The sequence below is a fragment of the Trachypithecus francoisi genome, unplaced genomic scaffold (genome assembly GCF_009764315.1).
Source record: "Trachypithecus francoisi isolate TF-2019V2 unplaced genomic scaffold, Tfra_2.0 Lachesis_group10, whole genome shotgun sequence".
NCBI classification, from domain to species: Eukaryota; Metazoa; Chordata; class Mammalia; order Primates; family Cercopithecidae; genus Trachypithecus; species Trachypithecus francoisi.
In genome coordinates, this window is record NW_022681455.1 from 36951864 (window position 1) to 36974476 (window position 22613).

General features: G+C 52.4%; 1 protein-coding gene across 4 annotated transcripts; it reads right to left on the reverse strand.

The window, feature by feature from the left end:
* Positions 1 to 3282: 3282 nt before the first annotated feature.
* On the reverse strand, positions 3283 to 22404 carry MTCH1 (mitochondrial carrier 1). 4 transcript variants are annotated; one of them, XM_033217013.1, is made up of 12 exons: positions 21707 to 22404; positions 17157 to 17241; positions 13956 to 14062; positions 13528 to 13605; positions 13083 to 13140; positions 12659 to 12710; positions 11058 to 11117; positions 7790 to 7883; positions 5773 to 5820; positions 5532 to 5599; positions 5172 to 5247; positions 3283 to 4113 (listed from the first exon to the last, which is right to left on the reverse strand). In XM_033217013.1, exons 1-12 carry the CDS (start codon positions 22025 to 22027, stop codon positions 4042 to 4044), a joined length of 1119 nt encoding a protein of 372 aa, XP_033072904.1. In that variant the 5' UTR covers positions 22028 to 22404; the 3' UTR covers positions 3283 to 4041. The 4 variants fall into 4 exon arrangements, with proteins under 4 accessions (XP_033072904.1, XP_033072903.1, XP_033072902.1 ...); XM_033217012.1 differs by having other exon boundaries at positions 7739 to 7883; XM_033217011.1 differs by having other exon boundaries at positions 13083 to 13245; positions 21707 to 22398.
* Positions 22405 to 22613: the final 209 nt, after the last annotated feature.

Consider the following 22613-nt stretch of genomic DNA (forward strand, 5'->3'; position numbering starts at 1 on the left):
GGCGGAGCTTGCAGTGAGCTGAGATCTGGCCACTGCACTCCAGTCCGGGCGACAGAGCGAGACTCCGCCTCAAAAAATAAATAAATAAATAAAACACTCCATTTAGTGTCTCCTCTTTGGGACACACCATTCTTTTCCTTCCTATAACTCTCCCCTCCCCCTAATCACAGGTGGCCGCCAGGAAGGGGAAGAGCCAAAGGAAGGCCAAGGGTGCTGGACTGACTCTCCCAGCTTCAGGAGTCACCAGTGGGGCCTAGACAGGTTTGGAGCCCAGGATCAAAGCAGGGCATGCGGCCTCTTCACAGGGGTGCTGCTGCCCAGGCCTGTCTGGGACACAAGGTCAGAAATGTACGTCAGGCAAGGCTCTGCCAGCCCCAGGTGCTTGGAAGAGTCCTAAGAAAGGGATCTGGAGTCCCAGACCCTCCCCAGGGGAGCACAGGAGGACCGTCCAGAGGTGCTGAGGATCAGAAAGGCACACATATGTTGGGGTAGCAGTGGTGGGTGACTGAGGGTGGCTTGGGTGGTAGGGAGGGGCAGGGCAAGTCTCCAGACCAGCGCTGGAGGGTGAGCAGTCAAACAGGACACCACCCAAGTCAGGGCAGGGCTGGGAACCAACCTGTAACCAAGGAGGACACGCCCCTCTTTTACTTTTTTTTTTTTTTGAGATAGAGTTTTGCTCCGTCCCCCAGGCTGGGGTGAAGTGGTGCGATCTCCGCTCACTGCAACCGCCGCCCCCCAGGTTCAAGTGATTCTCCTGCCTCAGCCTCCCAAGTAGCTGGGATTATAGGCGCCTGCCAACACGCCTGGCTAATTTTTGTATTTTTAGTAGAGACAGAGTTTGGTCAACAGCTGGTCTTGAACTCCTGACCTCAGGTGATCCACCCGCCTCAGCCTCCCAAAGTGCTAGGATTACAGGTGTGAGCCACCACGCCTAGCCTACTTAGTATGTTTTTTCCAGCTCTATTCAGATATAACTCATAACATAAAATTCACCCATTTAAAGTATGCAACGCAATGGTTTTTACTATATTCATAAGGTTGTGTAACCATCACAATTTTAGAACATTTTCATCATCCCCCCCAAAAAACCCATACCCATTAGCAGTCACTCCCTATTTCCCTCCAACCTCCCCAGCCCCCATCAACCACTAGTCTATCTATATGGATTTGTCTGTTCTTAACATCCCATATAAATTCTTGACATATCATATATGTTATGGTCTTTTGTGACTGCTTCTTTCACTTACCATATAAATACATATAATTTGTTTTAGACCAGGTCTTGCTCTGACACCCAGGATTATAGCTCACTGCAGCCTCCAACTCCTGGGCTCAGGTGATTCTCCCATCTCAGCCTCTTGAGCAGCTGGGACTACAGGTGCATGCCACCATGTCCAGCTAATTTTTAAATTTTTTGTAGAGACAAGTTCTCACTATGTTGCCCAGGCTGGTCTTGAACGCCTGGCTTCAAGCAATCCTCCCAAAGGACGGAGATTATGGTTGTGAGTCGCTGCTCTCAGCCAACATACTTTCAAGGTTCACCCGTGTCATAGCATGAATCGGAACTTCTTCATTTTTATTGCCAAGTCATATTCCATTCTATGGAGTATCTGTTACATTCTATAGAACATTTCCATTTTATTTATCTGTCATCGGACACTCAGGCTGTTTCCACTCCTGAGCTACTATGAATAATGCTACTCTAAGCATTCATGTACCAGCTTTTGTGTGAACATAAGTTTCCAATTATCTTGGATATATACCTAGGGGTATATATAAGGAAGTCCCCAAAGGCCTTTCAGAGGCCTTTTAGCTTTGTCCATTGGATGAGATTTCCCAGGAGGGGAGGTGATCAGCTCTCCACAGGACACTCCTCCTCCTGTCACCCCTCCCTTTGCCAGCAGCTGAGTCCTCCTCCTGCCCAATGCCACCCAATCTCCTTTCTCAGATGAGGACCCAACATCCTAGTTTCCAGGACTAGTCAACAGGAAACATGCCAAGTGCTAGGAAGGCAGATGGACAGGGCCTCAGCCCCCAAAGATCAAAGGGTCTAGAAGCATTTCACACACACAAGAATTTGAATGGCCTGAAAACTTCTTGTTTTATTAAAAATCTGTACTTTGCTCAACCAATAACTGGGACACAGTATCAAAAGAGATTTTCATGCCATTTCTGGGTGTGGAAGATGGCTTGGGAAATGAAGTTGAAACCCCGAAATTCAGGAAATTACTTGGGGGACAACAGCAGTCCTCCCTGAGGTGACTGGCCAAGGCCATCAAAACCTTGCTCTGTACTCCGGGCAGCCTCTCTGAACTTCTGGGAGGAGCTCTTCAGATCTAGCTTAGCTCAGGCTCCAGAGATACAGGTGCCCCTCAGTCTAGGGGGGGCCTTAGGAACTAATCAATGCAAAAACAGGATCTGAGGGTGGAGCAACAGGAAGGAAAGACACCCCAGAAGTGGTCCGCCTCTGGAAAAGCACACTAGGCTGGAGAAAGGCCATGGGGCAGACTCCCCTCTGAAGGACCTGGGAACCCAAGGCCCTCCTTCTCCACAGGCTTGCCCTGCCCACCCCCGCATGTGTTCCTCCCACTACCTTAGCCCTCTGGGGCGTTTCCCTAGAAAAGTTAATATGGGTGACAAAGTTATGAGACCTTAGTGGCCTCAACCAGTGTACATTTACATAACACCCGCACAGGCACACTCCTGTGTTCCTGGGAAACGAGGACATGTGAAGTGAAACTGTCCGTGAGTCCACTGTTAAAAGCTACCAGACCCCAGCTCTCACAAGCCAGGACACCTTGAGCAAGGGCAGAGAAATACCTGGGGGAACCTAGCTGGGCCTCAAAATATGTATAAGCTTTGTCTGCTTACAGACCCCAGTGCTGGGCAAAAACCATTCGATGGAAGGGAGGTCTGCCCGTTCTGATGTAACCATGGCCACTATACCAAGTGACAACTTCGTAAAACCTGAAGATACGTCATCCTCGAACAGTGCTGAGATATGACAGTCAGGGGTATGGGTGGAACACTTTCTGAAAGGCCTGTCTCCCGGCAACAGACCTGCGCACTGGTTGCTGCTGTGGAAACTGACACCCCAGCCTCATCACCCAATGTCTCCCCGGAGACTGAGCTACACCAAGCTCTGGTACCTACATCTCCAATCGGGCAGCCCCCTGCCCTGCCTCTTTATAGCCCCTTCTCACACCAACAGGAAGGACTTGGAAAGACAGACTCTATAGATAGATTTTTAAGCTTACAAAAATAAGAGACTCCCCACAAAACTCCAAATCACCAATACATTTATTTGCAGGAGATGGGGTCAAATCTTACCATGAACTTTAAAACTGGGTGGGACTAGAGACGCTGATCTGCCCAACCTCTGGGTATTCACAACTGCACAGGTAACCAGATCCTGTACACGAGGCATCACCATTAAACAGATGAGCATTAGATAAGGAGGACACATTCCGAGTAGTCGCATGATTTCCCATTCAGAGGCAGGTGCTGCCCTCATATCAGAAAAGTAGTGTTGAGAAAAACGCAGGCAGAGCCTGGCATTTGCCTCCTAGCATAGGCCTAGACATGATGGTGGCCATGTGCCAGGGGATCACGTCCTATGTACAAAGCAGAATGATGCTCCCAGCTGAGCTGCAGGATGGGCGCTGGGCTGACTGGAGGGGTAGAGGGGGTGGGGTCTGACCCCATTAGCCTTTCCCCATCCAACCTGGGCCCCCATAAGCCATTCTCTGGCCCTCTGCGCAAGACAGACTCAGCAAATCTGGGAGGTATGGGGATTCTCCCAACTCCTCACCTCGCCTCATCTTCCCCAGGTCTGCCAGGTGACCCAATCCACTGGGTGCAGCCCCACCCCCGCCCAACCCCACATCTGGACAGACACATGGCAAATATGGAAACTGAAGCCTGGCTGGGCTGGAGCACATCTGGTTGTTGTTGGGTTGGAGTAGTCTTGCAGGTGTCCCAAGGTGGTCAGGCCTCACCCACGGTGGCCAGGTTGAGACCGTGTTTTTTAGATGATTCAGGTTACTCCAGGGCAAAGCATGATCCTGATGACACCCGGCGGAAAAGCAGGCTGGAGCCTCGGAAGAGCTGGCCCTGGACCAGAAGGAAAAATAGGGTGAGTGAAAGGGAGGCCACGTTTCCTTGTCCCTCCAAGAGGAAGGCCAGGGTCAGGCAAAGAAGGGTCCAGGAGCTCAAAGACCCAGCTCCGGGGTGGGCAGCCTCGGCCTATATCCCTGGAGGGCAGAATCTGCCTGTGTCAAAGCAGAAGGGAGCGGTTCATGTCCTGCCCAGGGGTGTCTTTGGGGCTACTCTGTAGGAGAGCACTAGAGAGGAGGCTCTTGCTTCAGAGCCCAAGTGGTCTGGGACTCTTTCAATGCTCACAGGGAGGACGAGACACACTTACACTGACCAGGGCCACTGGGAAGAACTGTGGCTCTCCTCCCTGCTTCCCTCCCATCTGTCCTCTTCTCAGCCTTGAGGCCAGTCAGCGCTCTGGCTCCCTCCAGGCCACTGCCCCATTTCACTGCGAGGCAAACTAAGGCCAGGAAAAGGCAAGGTTCCGCCCTTGACCAGAGCCTGGACCTGACTGCTGGGCCCAAGATCTCCAGCCAGGGAGAGGTAGCTTCGGCACAGAACATGAGAACCCAAGGCTGGTACTGCTGCCAGATCCCCACGTGGCCCAGCTCCACCCACAGGCTTTCCTGGGCCCAGGAATGTCCTGCAGGAGGGAGGAGTTGGTCTCCAATGCCAGCCGCCCTAACAACCCAGGAACTCAGCTCAACTGGTTACAACCCTCAAATTTCCAGCCCATGTTACTTGAAGGAGAAGCAGTTCTTGGGCTTTACCACCTGCCACCTGGGCCAGAGTTCTCTTATCCTTATCCTAAGAGTCTTTAAGACTCAAAGTAGAAAAGGTCTTGTCTGATGTTTAATCTTAAAATAAACTCACACTTAGCCACCTCAAATCCTTTCTGAAATTAGGTAAGATGAAAACTTAACTTAAATGCCTTATAGATACCAAGTGTCTCCTCACAATATTAGATTCCATGAAACCACTTATCTTTACATGCAATGAAGCATCCACAAAAATCATTTCAGCTGAAAGATGTGGCAAAGAACAGGAAAGACCTCCTCCATCCAGTGCTTGCTCACCTGCACACTCAGGTACTTCCAGCAGTGAATCCAGGATTTGAACACCGGGGAGTAAGGGGGAAGCCCAGCCTGCAGCCTGCCCGGGAAGGAGAGTGTAGATGCAGAGAACAGTGGAAGACAGCCAGCCATGGGAAAGCCACTTCAAGAAGGAACGCCTTTGGGCTACCACCCGTCCACACCCTGGCACCATAGTTCACCCCAGGGGGTGCTGGGAAATCCCAGCGGAAGCCAGGATGCCTGGCAGGCTGAGCCTACACACAGAGCAGGTGGGAGGGGGCAGAGTGCTGCAAGGGCTTGCTGGGTCTCCCCCACCCCACAGCCTTGGTAGGTAGAGTGGCAAGTAGAAGGGCGCACACCTACCCACAGTTGTTCACAGCCATGAGGTCGCCGACTAGCAGGAAGGGGTAGGTCAGCATGCTCACTGCAATCTGAAATCCAGAGAGGCATGAGTGCCAGTAACCCACCCCAGCCCGGCGAGCAGAGACACACCACGCCAACACCCTGTACCAAGACCTGCCTCCAGCCATTACCAGGGTTGGCCTCCTAGGCCCCACTTGGGTCCGCAAGGCAGTGGGAAGGACGGACAGCTGGCTCGACTTACCCCCATCACGAACTTGGTATAGCTCCGGATGGCCAGGGCCTGGCTGAACTGAGGAGACAGAAAGGAGGAGCGGTTTGCCATAGGCACCTCAGGACGCAGACTTCAGATCCACATGCCCTCACCCCACCCTCTGTGCTCAGCTCCTCACAAGCACGCCGCACGTGCCTTTCCTGTCGGGCCTCACAGTCACTGCCCAGAGAAGGCCAGGGGGCAGAAGCAGGGTAAGTGGACTGAAGGGAGTCCTGAGAAGGAGACCCGGTAAGAGGGATCAGCTGCCGCTGCCTGTGCAACCCCACCAGACTGTGAGCCTCAAGGGCTGAACCCGTGTCTGCCTGATCAACATCCAGGGCTTGGCACGCAGTCGGCGCTAAGACAGACATGCACCCTGACACCCAAAGACAAATCCTGGCCTGTGGGGTGAGGTGAGGGCAACTCCAGGCTTATTGCCACCTCCACCTCAGCAAGCTTTTCCCCCTTCAGACCCCAACTCCTCAAATCCTGCTTTGCTGAAGCAAACAGCTCCTAGTGAGAAAAGGTGGCTCCCCCAGCCTCAGCTTCCTATGGAGCGGCCATCCCACCAGATCGATGCCCTGGGGCCTTGGGCAGAGATTTGCTCAGAGGTCTGCTTGAGTGGCTTTGAGAGCCCGGCAGCCTCATCTCGGCCTTTAAGCCACACACAGAAAAGCACTCGAAACACACTTTAAACAAATCTGTTGACTGCTGTAATTGCTGATGTAAGCACAGCAGCCTCTGGTCAGACAGCTGCCCACCTAGATGAGAAACACTGAGCCGTGCACTCCTGGCCACCCTTGCTCTGTATGTGACAGCACAGCTTACCCACCCACAAGGCCCCCAAGAAAGGCAGAACTGCAGGAATGTGCCACTGTGATTGTAGATGGGGTGGGTCTCTATGGAGCCACTTTAATTTGCTTACACTGAAAGGCCAGTTAAGACTCGCCTGCCCAGGTCAAGTGGCCAGTCTCCCTGCAAGCAGAGGCTCCCAGCTGGGATGGGGCACTCCTCACCACACAGAACAGACAGGTGCCAGACACACACACACGTGGAACAGGAACCCCTTCCCACCCAGGCGATCCTGGCGGACAGGTCCCCAGGCCCTCCTAGCCTCCTGGGCCTGGCGGTCCCCACTGTGAGACTGTCTGGACACTGCAATCCCCAGCCATCGCTGCTCCCCACCTCTTATCTTGGTTCAGGCAGAACCAGTCAAACCCTCCGGTACCTGGACGGCCTTCTTCAACAAGTGCTGTGTAGAAGGACCAGGCCTTCCTATGCCTGACCTGACCTGCTGAAAGGTCTATGTATGCTAGGCTGTGTAGACCACAGCCAACAAAATAGGAGGGTGAGCCTGGGCTGTATACTTCCTAGCAGATCTGAAAACACTCAGAGGAATGCACCCTTAGCCTGGCCAGGGATCTAATTCCAGCCCTGTCAGTTCTAGCTGAGTGACTCTGGAGAGCCCAGAGTTCTCCACAATTTGTGATCTCTGGGTCTCAATTTCTGTGTTGGTAAACGGAACATTCTACCTGCCCTGTTCCCTTCACAACTAGGATGCCGTCAGATCAAAGGCCACAATGTTCACAAAAGGGTTTTGAAAAGCAAAAGATGTGATGCTACGGTCAAAGGGTGCTCACTATTAGCTGGTCTGTCTTCTGACTTCCTGAGCCCTAGTTGGGTCACTGCCTCGGAGCAGCCTTAGATAAGCTGGGGTCGGTTTCTAAGGCTGCCCAGGGACAAGCATTCCATTAATTCCTCCCAGGTCTGGGTACTAATCTGGAATCTCGCCTCTCGTGGCCATACTCCCCTTAGACAAAGATGACCCCAGGGACAATGAGAGGTCCTCTCTCACCCTCCGGGCCTGATGCTCAGAATCCCAGAATCCTCGAGTTTGTCCCAGACCCTGGGCATCAGCAGTACACGGAAAGAAGGACAAGTCCTTGTTCCAACCAACCTGGGAACCTGGATTCTGGTCGTTTCCCAGCCCCCCTGGGGTGTCACTCACGCTGTCATCCACCAGGTAGGCATTGATGAAGTGGGCCAGCAGGTTACAGCCCCACAAGAAAACCACATCGCCCAGGAGGTGAGGGATTAATCCACTAAAAAACAAGGTAAGCAGAGATGAGCAGGAGAGGGAGAGGAGCAGTCCCTGGGGGCTCCACACCCAGGAAGCAGGCAGGGATGTTCCAAGTTCAAAATCTTAGCATATCCAATGGCACAGCCTTAGAAAGGAAGCCTGCAGGGGCCAGCAGCTATGCACACTCGGAAGGTAGTGCTCCTTTTCCCATGGGGAGGTGTTCTATGGCACTTTGGATGCCACAAATTAGTTAACAGTCTCAAGCAGTTTTCAAACCACAGAAGCCAAGGATCAAGATGGGAATACTGCCAAATTTGCAATTTCCAAATGCAGATAACAACAGTGTCGACGTGTCGGTAATTTTTTCCTGGCCTCTTTACCTAACCAACTCCCAGAAGATACATTGCTCAATGCATCTGTTCTCTTCGCCCCTGAAAATATTCTATCAAAAAGATTCTATGCAAGCATTTACAAGGAGGGCTAACTTTTTAAGTGATGGCCTTTAAACTGCTAAGGAAAGTTCCTCAAGACGCAGTGCTGAGGATAAAAGGCCAGTTTGAGGTCAGTGGGTCCCATGTGCCTCTTGTGTGTTTTTCAGTGTATTTGCCTGTTTAGGTATGGAGTGCCCTGGGAGGCTCTCCAGGAGAAGGATGGCTGTCTCCTGGGAGGAAAAGCAGAATTATTATTTTTGAATTAAAAAAAAAATCGTATAAAATATTTGAAAAACTCAAAAGAATATAGGTAATACATCCATAAGGAGTATTCAAAAAATGAAGCTCTGTGAATGCAATTTCTAATCTTGTTGTTCCTGCCTGTGCTCAGATTGACTACGTGCTATATACCCTTTCGTGCTTTCTATGCACTGTAACATGTATGCGTATCACCTGTTCCAAAATCACATGGCGAAAAAGAACCCGAAGAGTAGGCATCTGCTCTGCGGGAATCCTATTCACACACCAGAAGAGAACTACGCAGTGTGAAAAATGCCAGAGGTGGTCATGTGCAGTGTTTCAAGATGGGTGGCTGTTTCTGTAGCGCAGCCATTGGCCAGGGCCCAGGGGCTACCCCTTTGGCAGGGCACGCGGTCTCTGAGGGCCACAGGTGCCCTGCACTTCGTCAACTCATATCCAACTTACTTCACCTCTAAAGAAAGCGCATACTGAAAAGACTATGTTCAGAAAGAATAAAGCACAGACAGAACCCAGAAGCCAGGCTTGATGAGTCGTTTTTTGATCTGCCGTTTTAAGGTCTAGGCAGTGACATACATGCTGATAGGCATGTCACGAATGTTGGTTTGTTACCAGGTACCTGTGCAAATATATATATGTATAAATATTTATACATACATATATGTGTGTATGAATATAAATCAGTTTCTCAACCTTGGCACTATTGACATTTTGGGCTGAATAATTTTTTTTTTCTCCCCAAGAGACAGGGTCTCACTCTGTCACCCAGGCTAGAGTGCAGTGGTGCAATCATAGCTCACTGCAGTCTCCAACTCCGGGACTCAAGCCATCCTCCCATCTCAGCCTCCTGGGTAGCTAGGACTACAGGTGAGTGCTTCCACGCCCAGCTAATTTTGAAAAACATTTTTATAGAGACAGAAGTCTTGCTATGTTGCTCAGGCTGGTCTTGAACTTCTGGCCTCAAGTAATCCTCCTGCCTTGGCCTCCAGACAGCTGCAGAAACCACTGAGACTAATCCTGAGTAACTGGGATCACAGATGCAAGCAACCACACCTGGCTGAATCAGAGTTTTGTTGCGGGGCTGTCCTGTGTACTGTAGGATGTTTAGCAGCGTCTCTGGCCTCTACCCACTAGATGCCAGTTGTGACAACTACAAGATGTCTCTGGACGCCAGGCGCGGTGGCTCAAGCCTGTAATCCCAGCACTTTGGGAGGCCGAGACGGGCGGATCACGAGGTCAGGAGATCGAGACCATCCTGGCGAACACTGTGAAACCCCATCTCTACTAAAAAATACAAAAAAACTAGCCGGGCGAGGTGGCGGGCGCCTGTAGTCCCAGCTACTCGGGAGGCTGAGGCAGGAGAATGGCGTGAACCCGGGAGGCGGGAGGCGGAGCTTGCAGTGAGCTGAGATCCGGCCACTGCACTCCAGCCCCGACGACAGAGTGAGACTCCGTCTCAAAAAAAAAAAAAAGATGTCTCTGGACACTGCCAGTGTTTCCTGGGGAGCAAAATCGCCTCCTGCTGAGAACTGTATATATATTTCTGTATTCTATACACATACATGCACATGCACCTACAAGTAGTCATTTCTTGGTTAAACAAGGGGCCATAAATAAAAAACATCTGACAAACTGGAAAACCATGATATAAAGACTTCTTATGAACAGTAAGGAGCCCTGTGTCTAGTACAGCGGACACTGCTGTATACCATGTGTCTACCACATTTGTAATGTACCTGTCAGCATCTACGTCACTGCCTAGACCTTAGAACAGCAAATCAAAAAACAGCCATCAAGCCTGGCTTCTGGGTTCTGTCTGCGCTTTATTCTTTCTGAACATAATCTTTTCAGTATGCGCTTTATTTAGAGGTGAAATAAACTGGACGTGAGGTGACGAAGTGCAGGGTGTCTGTGGCCCCTGGAGACCATGTGCCCTGCCAAAGGAGCAAGTCCTGGGTCCTGGCCAATGGCTGCTCTACAGAAAGAATCACCCGGCAGGACAAGATTTTCTGACTTTTCAAAGAGATGCCAGAAATGTGGAATTTTGTGCAACATATCTTAAATGTCAACGTCAACAACTAATTTGTCAGAAAAGCAATGTCAAACAGAATCCACTGGCTGTGGTCAGCCTGTGAGCTTCCAGAGCTCCACCCTCAGTCCAAGTCAGATATTCAGTCATGTTTTAGCAGTGAGGCCAAGGACTATGCAGTGACTTAGCTCACAAAGACCAGCCCCACACCCACCGCAGCTGGATGAAGCCCAGTGGGGCTGGTCAGTTCATCTTCCCCATGTACTAGACACACAGTTCCACTTTTACATGAGCCATGCCTGAAAATGGCTAAGCAGTTTGGACACGCCATGGAGCTCTAGAGAACTGGCTGCAGCACTCAGGCTAGGGCAGGGCCATGTGGTTAGTCCCAGGTCAGCAGCTGTGGTCTGAGAGGTTGAGGACACGTGTTAGCAGAGCCAGACCTGTGGCCAGCTATGGGGTATATAGACTCACGTACACAAAGAATCCCAGCAGCCCTTCCTCTTTGAAAATCTTCCCAATGGAGCTCAGCACACCACTGTGAAGAAGACAAGACAGAGATACAGGGTCATGTAGTCGCCTAACGGAAGCCCACCCCTTGGTGTGGGGCTGAGCCCCGGAGCTCTGCTCAGATCCAGCCAGTCCTGGCGGGGTGGGGAGGATTATTACCAGGAAGAACCAAGTAGAAAGGCACAGAGAGCACTTGGCCGGGGTGAGGAGGAGTTTACACAGTTCACGGAGACCGGGGTAGCCCAACCACCCACGGGAACAGCCCACTAGCAGTGCTATACTGGCGTTTTCTGTGAGATCGGAGTTTAGGAATGCATCTCCCGACTTCAGCCACTGCTGCAGAGATGGCAGACCCTTCTCTTACCTGGCCCTCACACTTATCTCTGCTTAAACAACCCTCCAGCAGAGGAGCCCACAGGCCTGCCCAAGAGAGTAAGAGTAGAAGGCGGTAGTGAGCAGAGAGAATTACTTTCCCAGAGGGCAGAGAAAGAACACAGGGCCCTGCAGGAGGCGGCACTGGAACCAGCCTAGGAGAAGACATCTGCCACTCCTCAGCAGGGAGCCGGGGATTCATGCCCTGGCCACTGCAGCCTGTTAGAGATGAGAGGACAGGCTATGGGTTCTTAGGTGTGAAATGCCAAGGAAGCTCAATAACAACCTTTGTGACCTGTGGCTGGAAATGGCAGCTGGCTTGTCCTGAATGGAGGCTGTACAAAGCCCAGGTGGAAGGGGCAACCTAACAGAGGAAGCCAGTGGAAGGCAAAGCCCTGGGTAGTCCTGGACCCAGATCATCCCAGCCCTGTCAGGCCCAGCCCCACCTCTCAAAACAGTGGTTGCCAGATTATACCCTCCTGGTCCCAACTACTGACCTCATACTTCAGTCTAGGGGAATGGGCCAATTTCCCATGAATGACCCCAAAATGAGGCACCGTGGCAGCTGAGCTTCCTGGGGTGGTGGCCCCACAGGACGGCTGCAAAAAACACTGACCCCAGGAAATGAGAATCTTAAGAGAGGAAGGGCAACCCAGGTGTGTCCTTCTGCCACATGCCTCCAGGACGCACCTCTGTCAACACATATGCCCCTGGCACCTGCCCAGGGCTGCACACAGCAGATCTAGGTGAAGGTCTGGTACACAACTGAAGGAATGAACCCCAAGCCCATGAGATGGATGGCTTCTTCACAGGGGATAAAAAGAACTATCAGCCTATGACGGCCGGAAAAATCATTACAGCATTATCTTGGGAGTCCAAGAGGAGACCCCAGCTCAGTCCTAAGTGGCAGAATCAGCTCTGGTGCCACAAATCCTAATCCAAGCTGACTACAATCCCACTCACCCCTCTGCAAAGGCATCTAGGCTCATCTAGGGCTGCCCTTGATAAGATGGAGAAGAGCAAATGCCCCTGGACAGACTATGGAAGCCACTGCAACGTTCCTCAGAAGCCAGGCAGCAGGCTGAACTCGCACAGGACTAGAGCAGAAAAGGTGCAGCAACCAACCCCAGCACAGCCTGCCCTGTCAGACTCTGAAAAGGTAACAGGGCCACCCTGCCTGTCCCAAGAGTTACCCACCTGTACTTGGCCTCCCGTCCCACAAACTGGACCATGCAGCGCATTGAGATGACTGAGGAAAAACAAAACACGCACAGGTGATGTGATGGGCCAAACCTCATGATGCCCCAGCCAACAGGTGCCGGGTGCAGAGTGGCCACTGAACAACATGGCCTATTCAGACAGCAGGAGAGGAAGAAGGCCTTTGGGGTTCCCTGTCACATCCCATGACCACAGCGCCCCATTTCTTCTGCCTGGGAAGAGCCCCACCTCCCTTTGGAAAGAATTCCAATCTCTCCTCAGTGGGGTGGGTTCCAGTAGAATACCTCCCACCCCACTACCACTTCCCAACCGGTCTAAGACTGTCTATCTACAGTCCACGAGGGGCGCGCCCACCCCACGCCCCGACCCCAGCTTAGAGAGTCTCGGGGAAGTGGGAGCTTACCGTGCAGGGGGTGGGCCAACATGCGGGACACGCACTGCATCATCATCTCGTAGGAGGTCTGGAAGAGAACATGGGGTGGGGACTTGCCACCCGCGGCCTGTCTCTGGAACTGGCCCTCGAGGGGAGCTACAAGTGCTTGGGAGGGAGAAACCCGTCCCGGAGACTGCACATGGGGTCGGACTGCCAAGGATGGCTCCACCTGTTGCCCCACTCCCCAGTCCCCCACCCAGGAGTGCTGCCGGGTCCCAGGCTAGGCCCAACAATGGCTGAGAAGGCTTTCCGGGGTTCCCTGCGCATCCAGGCCAGGGCTCCTTCCCTTACCATCCCACCCATGCATGCACGAGGACCCAACTCTTCCACTTGTCAATGACCCGCCCAACTTGGGGGTGAGAAATCATTAGGCTCCCCACCACGCGCCTCTCCCTCTCCGACTCTCAACACCCACCTCCTTCACAACTTTCTTCAGGGAAGTCTTCATATCATCCTTGTTGGAAACCTGCTCAATCTCATCTGGAGGGAAAACCTGAAACAGAGAAGGGAAAGAACCAAGTTCAGCTACGCCTCTTCCATGGAACTCTTCAGGGACTTGGGCGGCAGGAACCAACTCCAAATATTTCCTCTGCAGTGTCTATTGGCTGGGCCCACCTCAGGTGACCTCCAGGTCTGGAGTGTGGGGGAAAAAGAAAGCCACCATCTGATGTCACAGCCGTGGGAAAGCAGACCTGTGGGGTGGGAGCTCTCTCCATGGGGCTGGAGTGAAGTCCCCAACGGTCTGGGAAGAAGGAGGCAGGACCAGGGTAACTGGCTGCTGCAGGAGTGGTTGGGAGTATGAGGAAACCTCGGGCCACCGTTCCTGGTTTTGTGTGGGCTCACCTTCTTCATGCTACCCCGAGTCACAGTGGAGAGGGCGTTGGACATCAGCCGGGGACTCAGGCCTCGGAACAGCCCTATCTTACCATCCACTTGCACAATGTACTTGGCTGTAAGAAAACAGAGGTGGTAGAGGAGTTACACCCAGTTCAGGGGCACCCACTCCTGGGTCACACACACCCAGACCAGGCTTGGCTTGTCCCTCAGGTAACTGCTGACTACAGGCACAGAAGGGAACATCTGTCCAGGACCTGGAAGCGGTCAGGCCCTAACCCCCAAATGTCTTCTAGCCCATTTCTTTTAGTAAAAGCTTCAAAATGTATTTCTAACAAACAAGTTCATACATTTTCCTTCCTTCCCTTCCCTTCCCTCCCCTTTCTCTTCCCTTTCCTTTCCTTTCCTTCCTTCCATTTTCTCTCCCTCTCCCTTCCTCTCTCCCTCTCTCTCTCTTTTCCTTCCTTCCTTCCTTCCTTCCTTCCTTCCTTCCTTCCTTCCCTCCCTCCCTCCCTCCTTCCTTTCTCTTTTTGCTTTAAAAACTCTACTTGGCAAACTCAGTCATGATTTCTCAACTCAGCAACTTAAATGCTGCAACACAGAAAACAATTCTGTTGCTTAAAAATTATGTTTTTCTTGACGAAAAGAAAATAGGAAACACAGAGAAACTGCCCACAGGGAATGATGAAGTCTGCAACCTAAAGGAGGGAAAAAGGAAAAGGAAGGGCTCCCAGAAGACAGGCTCAAGAACACCCCCTGCACACGCCACGGCCAGGGCAGTCTCCACCCTGTTACTGTGATACACCCAGGATACCACCTGGTACCTGTTGGCATTTATTAGTCAAGGGAAAAACAAGTCTATGGAGAAGTAACTAAAACAGAAGTACCAATGAACAATCCATAGAATAAACTGAAATGTTATGGTAGCTAGACCCTACCTGTGTGAGTTAGTGCTTCTTTCACTAGGGTCTATCTTTCTAAGGATACGATTCATTGTTTTCTATCAACACTTGAAACATGTTTTAAATGGCAGGTGGTATTTTTATAAACCTGTGCATCTGGGAGCTAGCAGAACATTCTCTCAGACAGCATGCTCCCTCTTTCAGACCATGACTTTAGCTCTCTGGCACCACGCTGAGGCAGGAAGAAGCAAATATGCCTTTTGCTCCTCCCAGATGTCTGCCAGCCCAGCAATTCAACGTCACAGCTAGCATGGGTTTTTCACGAGGCTGAGAACACCTGTTACCTGTATATGTGATTTCCTGAGACGGGGGTGGGCTGGAAAGAGAGGAGGAGGAGGGGAGGGGATGCTGGGTGACTTGGCAAGGTGCCCTACTTCACAGACTGAACAAACAGAGGAAAATTTGCTGTGGGGGAGGGTGGATCCTAGTGAGGAGAGGGAGCCTCAGGACCTCTGTGTGTGATCCTGAGCAAAACATCTACCCTCTTCCATCTGCCCACCTGTAAAAAAATGGAGTAAGGACCTTCATTTCTCTCCATTTCCAAGGGGCCTGGGGAACAAGTGAGAGCGGAGAGAGGCGTGCTGAAACACCTGCAGGGGCCTCTGTGGGTCCTAAGGCCTCAGGCTGGCCAGGGGCCCCCTCATTCCGGGTCTTTCTGCAGTGCCTGGAAACCCTCTGGGAAGTTCTTTCTTCTACACCAGAGAATGTCATGACAGCTGCAGTACTTTCAGCCATGACAAGCAGAGGAGCAGACACTGTCCACACTGTACCAGAGAGCCAAATGGCGAGTCCCCTCCCTGACTCCAAAGTAGGCCTAGTGTCCAGAGATCCCCAACAGACATCTGCTCACACCTAGATTAAAGCTACATTTATATAAACAAGCCTGGGGGCACACCTCAGAACTCTGCTCATCCTCACAAGAGGCAATAAGATGGGGGTCGAGTTCCCTCTGCTCTATGTCCTTTTGGGAATGGCTGTGTCACATGAATAGAGATGATCTGAGCTCTAACCTCGCCTCTCAGAACACAGCACGTGCAACCAGATACAGAGAAGGCCCCGTGCAGGGCCGCAGCCTTCCACCTGGGCTGCCTTACCTCTCTGTATACTGCCTCACTATGCAATGGTGGGGTGCCTTCCTACTTCTGTCATTCCCCACTCGACTACGCTGACAATTTTTAAGTAAAAAACAACACAAACACATTTCCTCACAAGATGACACATTCCACCTGGCCCTAGACTCTACACTCAACAACACAGGGACAAAACTGGAAGAGAAATATGACACCCAATTCACCAACAGCATGTGAAGTGCAAAAGGTAACACAGAGGCCAAGCCCCAAGTTACTCAACAGAAAGATAGATTCTGGAGAACATTCTAGACAACCAAACAGGTAAGAGCAGAGGTGCAGGAAACTTGAGGGGACTCGCCTGGAATGGAACTCCAGCTGTGAACATGGAGAGAAAGGGCACATTTAAAGAAGGCCCTCATCATGGTCATCTGGTGAGGGTGGGGACTGGGAGAGGAACATGAGAAGGCCTGGCCAGCCGGCACCTGTGGGCCAGGGGATGGGCAGCAGAGGCAGCAAGATGGGCTTCTTGATGACAGATGGGGAGCCTGCAGGAAGGCCTGGGCAGGAGAAGCTGACCTTACTTTGCAGGCAAGGGGTGCAGCTGGGCCACAGCAGGTAAGTGGCCCGCCCAAGCTCACGCAGCACACAGAAGTGAAGCTGCAATTCACTGCACACCATTCTGTAACTAACAGATGGAGACACCAGAGTGAGTGAGCACCCCTCACTGCCTGAGGAATGCAGGGGAAACAAGACACCCAGGTGGGATGAAAGAAAAGAACGCAGGAGGAGCCCCACAGGCCTTCTACTGGACTAGCAGGGCCAGGTTGCTCACAGGGCAAAAGGAAATCACCCCACACCTGTTCCAGGCACAACCCGGGGCAACAGAAATAACAGGGACCAGTGTCCTCTCTCAGGCACCTGCGTCTGTCCCCTCCTACTGTCTGGGCTGGCAGCTGGTAGATACAGGCAGAGGAGCTGGACGAAAGCTGTATGGTTCACCTGCTCCCACCCCGACACCATGCCCTCTCTGGACATGCTTAGATCCCCTCCTCTGTTCCAGCTCAACTCTGCATGCCGTGCTGCGCGGTGGGTTCCCCAGGGCCAGCTGGTTCTGCTCCCCACTTGAGGCCTCTTTTCTGTTGTTGGCGCGGGCTCTCCTGCTCGGGAGGCACACTCACCGTAGGTGAAGAAGCTCGGCAGATAGAGGACCTTCCTCCCCAGCACATTGGTCCCAAGAGTGGGGGGCATCGGCTCATGACCCACCTTCAGAATGAACAAAGACAAAGGGACGTTCAGCCTCACCACCTCTCCTCACACCTCCCATCCCCTTTGCCTAACTCTTCTCCCACAAATTCTAATGTGGCTCTTGTTCGTGTTTTCCCTATCAAAACACCAGAAAGCTCGTCAGTGTCTCTAACCATCGGCAGCACGTAATCTCCCAATGAACAGAAATGCCTGGTCCCAGACACTGCCCGACCACAGTCCAAATCACACCCACACCCCAACATTCTTACATTCAAATCCCAGATATTCCCAGTAGAAACCTCCGTTTGTATGTACTTCAAACCCTACTCCCATCTCAGAACAAATCTCAGTTATTCTCATCTCCCAATGAAAAACTTCACCCCAACCTCAATTCCAAATGTGGCAATAAGAAAACACATCATACCCAAACCTCAGACAGGTCAGCCATTAAGTCGTCCATTCCAAAGTGCACCCCAAACTCAAATTTCTTACCAAATCTACTGCAGACACCTCCACGTCTATTCCTCCCATTCCCAGGCTTAGCAAACTGTTACCTCAAATTCCAGGTGCTCCTCAAACACATCCTCAGCTGCGTTCTCTCCTCAATCACCCTACATCCCTGTGAAAAAATGACCCCCTCATTTCTGAAGAACTATGACAGTTCTTGCTGTACAGATGCTTCTTATATCTGAAATATTTATGTATGTATGTATGTATGTATTTATTTATTTTTGAGACAGAGTTTCACTCTTATTGCCTAGGCTGGAGTGCAATGGCACGCTCTCACCTCACCACAACCTCCGCCTCCTGGGTTCAAGTGATTCTCCTACCTCAGCCTCCCGAGTAGCTGGGATTACAGGCACCTGCTACCATACCCGGCTAATTTTTTATATTTTTAGTAGAGATGGGGTTTCTCCATGTTGGTTAGGCTGGTCTCGAACTCCCGACCTCAGGTGACCCACTCACCTTGGCCTCCCTAAGTGCTGGGATTACAGGCGTGAGCCACTGCGTCTGGCCTGAAATTTTTTTTTTTTTTTTGAGACAGATTCTCTGTCGCCCAGGCTGGAGTACGGTGGTGCGATCTCGGTTCACTGCAACTTCTACCTCCCGGGTTCAAGCGATTCTCCTGCCTCAGCCTCCGGAGTAGCTGGGACTACAGGTGCGTACCACCACGCCCGGCTAATTTTTTCATAGAGACCGGGTTTGGGGTTTCACCGTGTGAGCCAGGATGGTCTTGATCTCCTGACCTCTTGATCCGCCCGCCTCGGCCTCCCAAAGTGCTGGGATTACAGGCTTGAGCCACCGCACCCGGCCTGGCCTGAAATATTTATTAAACCCATGGGTGAGTGAAGGACCATCCATATCCACGTGAGGAGCAGGAAGTCCCTGTTAAGGGGTGAGAGCCCCTGTTGCCAGGGAGGAGGCAAGGTGCCAAGGAGACCAGCACCTAGGTGGGGAGTGAGAAGACCCCTTCCTCCCTTGGCAAGGGGCCAGGATACCAGCCCTGTGCCCTCTAAGCAGGCCAGGTGGCCCCATGGACCAGAGTGATTCCTCTGAGATGTGGGAGGGGATTTGGTCAGCAGTTGTGGGAGGCGGTAGAAGTGGCAGGTTGGAAAGTGCTACCTTGTAAACTGGATTAGGTATGCTTCCAGTGCTTTTTGGGATCAACCCTGTCCCCTTTTGCCTTTATCAAGCAAGTGCTTTTGAAAGTTCAGGCTATCTCCTATGGATGTGATTCTGAGATGCCTAACAGATTAACGATTGTAAATTTAAAAACTCCTCTATGATGGGGACTGTCTTTAAAAGAAAAAAATTTTGACCCAGTGGAGCTAAAGGAGGAAAGGGGGAGTCAGCTGACCCAGGCAGTGAGTACTTCCCTTCTAAACCTTTTCCCTTCTGGGTTAAAAGCTCCACGGTTGTTCTAAGTTAATTGAGTTAAGTTCTGTCTTGATCTGTGTTCTCTTAAATACAGATGGTACTCCTTTATACCTCCACTCCAAATCGCCATCACTGCTCTTTTGCTGTCCTTATCCAGTTTAGTCAACACTATTTGGGAATCCCACTGACCCCAATTTCACCCTTAAATCTGTAATGTTATCCCGTATCCCCGTGGCTCCCAAATCTGTTGAATCTACTTTCTTCACTTCTATTGGGTTATCATAGGCACACTGGCTGTATCTCACCCCCATTCCTCTCACCTTCAAGTTTTAATTATTTGTTCCCAAGTCATTAAACCCAATTTTATCCTCAAATCTGTTAACCCAGTCCTAACTATGGCAAATGCTATGGCCCTATATCAGATACCAGCAGGGACAGTCTGTCATCTTAAAATCTCCAACTCCCAACTGACAGCCACATGCCCTGATCTAAAGCACTGCATTCTTATGTACCTAATCCCCCATCTATCACTCCACTCCTGACACCCCCACTCCCAGTAATTTGTGTTTCTGCAAGATACTACTCTGATTCCCAAGCTATACCCATTGAAGATCTTACCTTAATATATGTTACATTCAACACCAACGGGGTTCAAATCAGACAGGCACCTCTGGTCCTTCAATGGGGCTCATCCATCCTTACCCGCCCACCATCTAGTTCTTCTCACGCTTTAAAGTCCTTCATTACCCCGTTCCCTTCCCAAACCACCCTTATTTCAATGTTCTTTCAAACCAGATCTGCCGTCGTCCAAATGATGAAGACACTTCTTCATTTCCCTCACGCTGAGCCCTTGTGCTCTAGCATCCTTCACTCCACAGACTCTCCCACCTGTACCCTAAAATCCTAGCCCTCACTCAGTCTCATTCCATCAGTTTCCAGAACCCTCACTTCTCAGGTCCCACCAGTTCCAAAGCACCAATTTATCTCCCAAACTTCAAGTTCAACTGCTGTAAATACAATCTTAACCCTGTAAGACAGCCAATTCACAAATCACAACCAAATGCCAGTCTTGGTCTATACCTTCCGCCATTAACAGTTTTCAAATCTGTCACAATTAGGGTCTAGTCAGGCACCTTGATGCCCCTGACTGAAGCTCCTCATTCCTTGTCATATTCCTGGTCACACCCACAAATCTGTTACCATTCCTCAGATCCCAGATTTCAACTACTCTCATTCTCAAGGCCTTCTCATTCCAGTTGTATTTTGCATTCTCTTGGTTCAATTATAGAGACGGTAAAATCTGTCACCCACCTGCCTCAACTGAAATCTTGGATAGGTCTCCACTTCAATTTTTAACCTCCCTCCTCCCACTCTTCTTAACTGGAACATTCTGGCCTAATGACCCCCATCAAAACTGTACCCATCCCAGCCACACCCACCTAATTCTCACACCTCCACATGCCCTTCATTCCAGCTCACTCCTCTCAAGCAGCACACTTCATCTGTTCCGCATAGCCGGCCACCACCAAATCTGCCAAGTGCCCATGCATCCCTCCGTTCTAGAGACATCCCTACCTCGGTCTCAATTTCTGGTAGTCCCTACCTATCCTGCCACCTATGTCTCCACTATCCCTTCTGCCCAATTCCAATACTCCCATACCCCTTCTCCTCATCTTCCCAGATACAAGCACTGTGATTCCTCTCTGACCCCAACTATTGACTTCCATTTCCTCCCCCAAATGCGTCATCCCCTTCCCCGCTTAAAGCCTGCTCCTAGCTTCCCTCTCTAGACAAATCGCTGCCACTCCCCTCCCCCAAGGCTGGCCCTATCTGTTCCCCTCCCCCACTACGCGTCACCCTGTCCCCTCCTCCTACCAAATCTGTCGTCGCCATCAAATCCAGAGCCCCCATCTCCGGTAAACCGATAGCATTCCCCTGCAAAATTCTTTGCCTTCGCACTCTCCCACCAAATTAAATCACAATGAAACCCAAGACCTCAGTCTTCTCTGTCCACCCCCAGTCTGGTGTCCTTCTTTCCCTCCTGAATTTCTGGCCCTGGCGCCCACTTTGTCCCCACCCCAAGACGTTTTAAATCCATCTCTACCAAATCCAGAGCCCCCGTTCCCCTCTACCCCAAATATGTGCTCCTCAGTCTCTAAACACTTCGCCCGGGCCCCCAACCTTCCTCCCCATCTCTTCACCCAAACTTCTCGCCCCTCCCCCAATTCTGTGGCTTCTTCCCTTACCCCAAATTCGTTCCCTTCCCTATCCCAAGTCCATCGTCCCCACTCCTTTATTTCCCAAATACGTTTTTCCAGACCATCGCCCCCTCCTTGGCACCCCCCAAATCGCTTGTTCCTTCCACCCTCTCCCAAATCGGCTATTACTCTAACCCCTTCGTCTCCTTTCTGCATCCTAAAACCCGTGACCCCTGCTTTCCCACACGGCTTCCCTCCCCTTCCACCCACGTCGGCCCCCCAAACCCGCTGTCCCCACCCCTCTCCCCAAATCCGTCGCCATTGACTCCCCGCCCCAATCCTCCAAATCCTGGCCTGTCACCTTCACATCAGCCTCTCATCTCCCTACGGCGCCTCTGGTCCCCCACCTGGATAAGCAGCTTCACGTAGAGCAGGGGATGACTGAGCGCCGTCACGCCCGCGCCCAATGCCACGAAAAGAGCCTCAGTGGTCGGGGCGTTGTCCCCAGACCCCAGGCCCCCTGACCCGCCGTCCATCCTGCGGGCCGAGGGCTGAGCCGCAGGCCGAGGATGGCGAGGATGTGCGCGGTGCGCGGGCGGTGGATCGCGAGCTCGGGCCTCGACCCCCGCCGCCGCTCCGCCGCGAGCTCCGGCTCCAGCTCCGGCTCCCGCCATCCCCGCGGCACCGCCGCGAGCCCAGGGCGCCACTTCCGGGTCCGAAGCTCCCATGGCACCCGGCGGCGAGGTCACTCCCCGTCACGTGACGGAGGCCGCGCCCCTCGCCGGCGTCAGGGGGCAGGGCCGGGGCGCACCACTCTTGGCCGCGGGGGAGCTCGGGAGCGTGGCGCGGCTGGTGGGACACGCCGGATGTGGCCCCCGGGCCGGTGGGGGCCTAGCAGGACACTGGGTTGCGGGCCGGGGATCAATGGTGGCGGGCAGCCGGGGCCCCGGGCTCGGGAGCTGTGGCGGCTGCCGCAGGCCGGGGCGCTCCCCCGGGAGGCCCAGAGCACACGGGGGCGGGGTTCGGTGCCTCCGGCTGCCAGACGTCCCCAATATGGTCTGAGGCGCTTCCAAGCCCCCTCCCTGGCTTCGGGAGTTTTCTCTGCAGTTCTTTGCCCGCCCCTTTGCGGCCCGGATCCCCGTCGCCGCGGCCTGCGTGGAACTGCGCGAGCTGAATCTACTGCTGCAGAACGACCCTGAACCCGAGCCCCTCCGCGGTCCCAGCCTCTTTGTCCGACCCTTTTCCCATCTCCCCTGCCAGGAATGCTCTCCCCACCAGAGCAAATCCAGATGTCCCCTCGGCGACTGGGGGCAC

Bases quoted from the DNA above. Each gene is read 5' to 3' on its own strand.
- MTCH1 (XM_033217010.1), bottom strand. From the start codon at position 22,027: ATGGGAGCTTCGGACCCGGAAGTGGCGCCCTGGGCTCGCGGCGGTGCC. The intron at 17,242-21,706 runs GTGGGGGACCAG...TTCATTCTGAAG, and splicing joins ACGTGAAGCTGCTTATCCAG to GTGGGTCATGAGCCGATGCC. The intron at 13,246-13,527 runs GTGGGTGTTGAG...CCCCATGTGCAG, and splicing joins TGAAGAAAGTTGTGAAGGAG to TCTCCGGGACGGGTTTCTCC.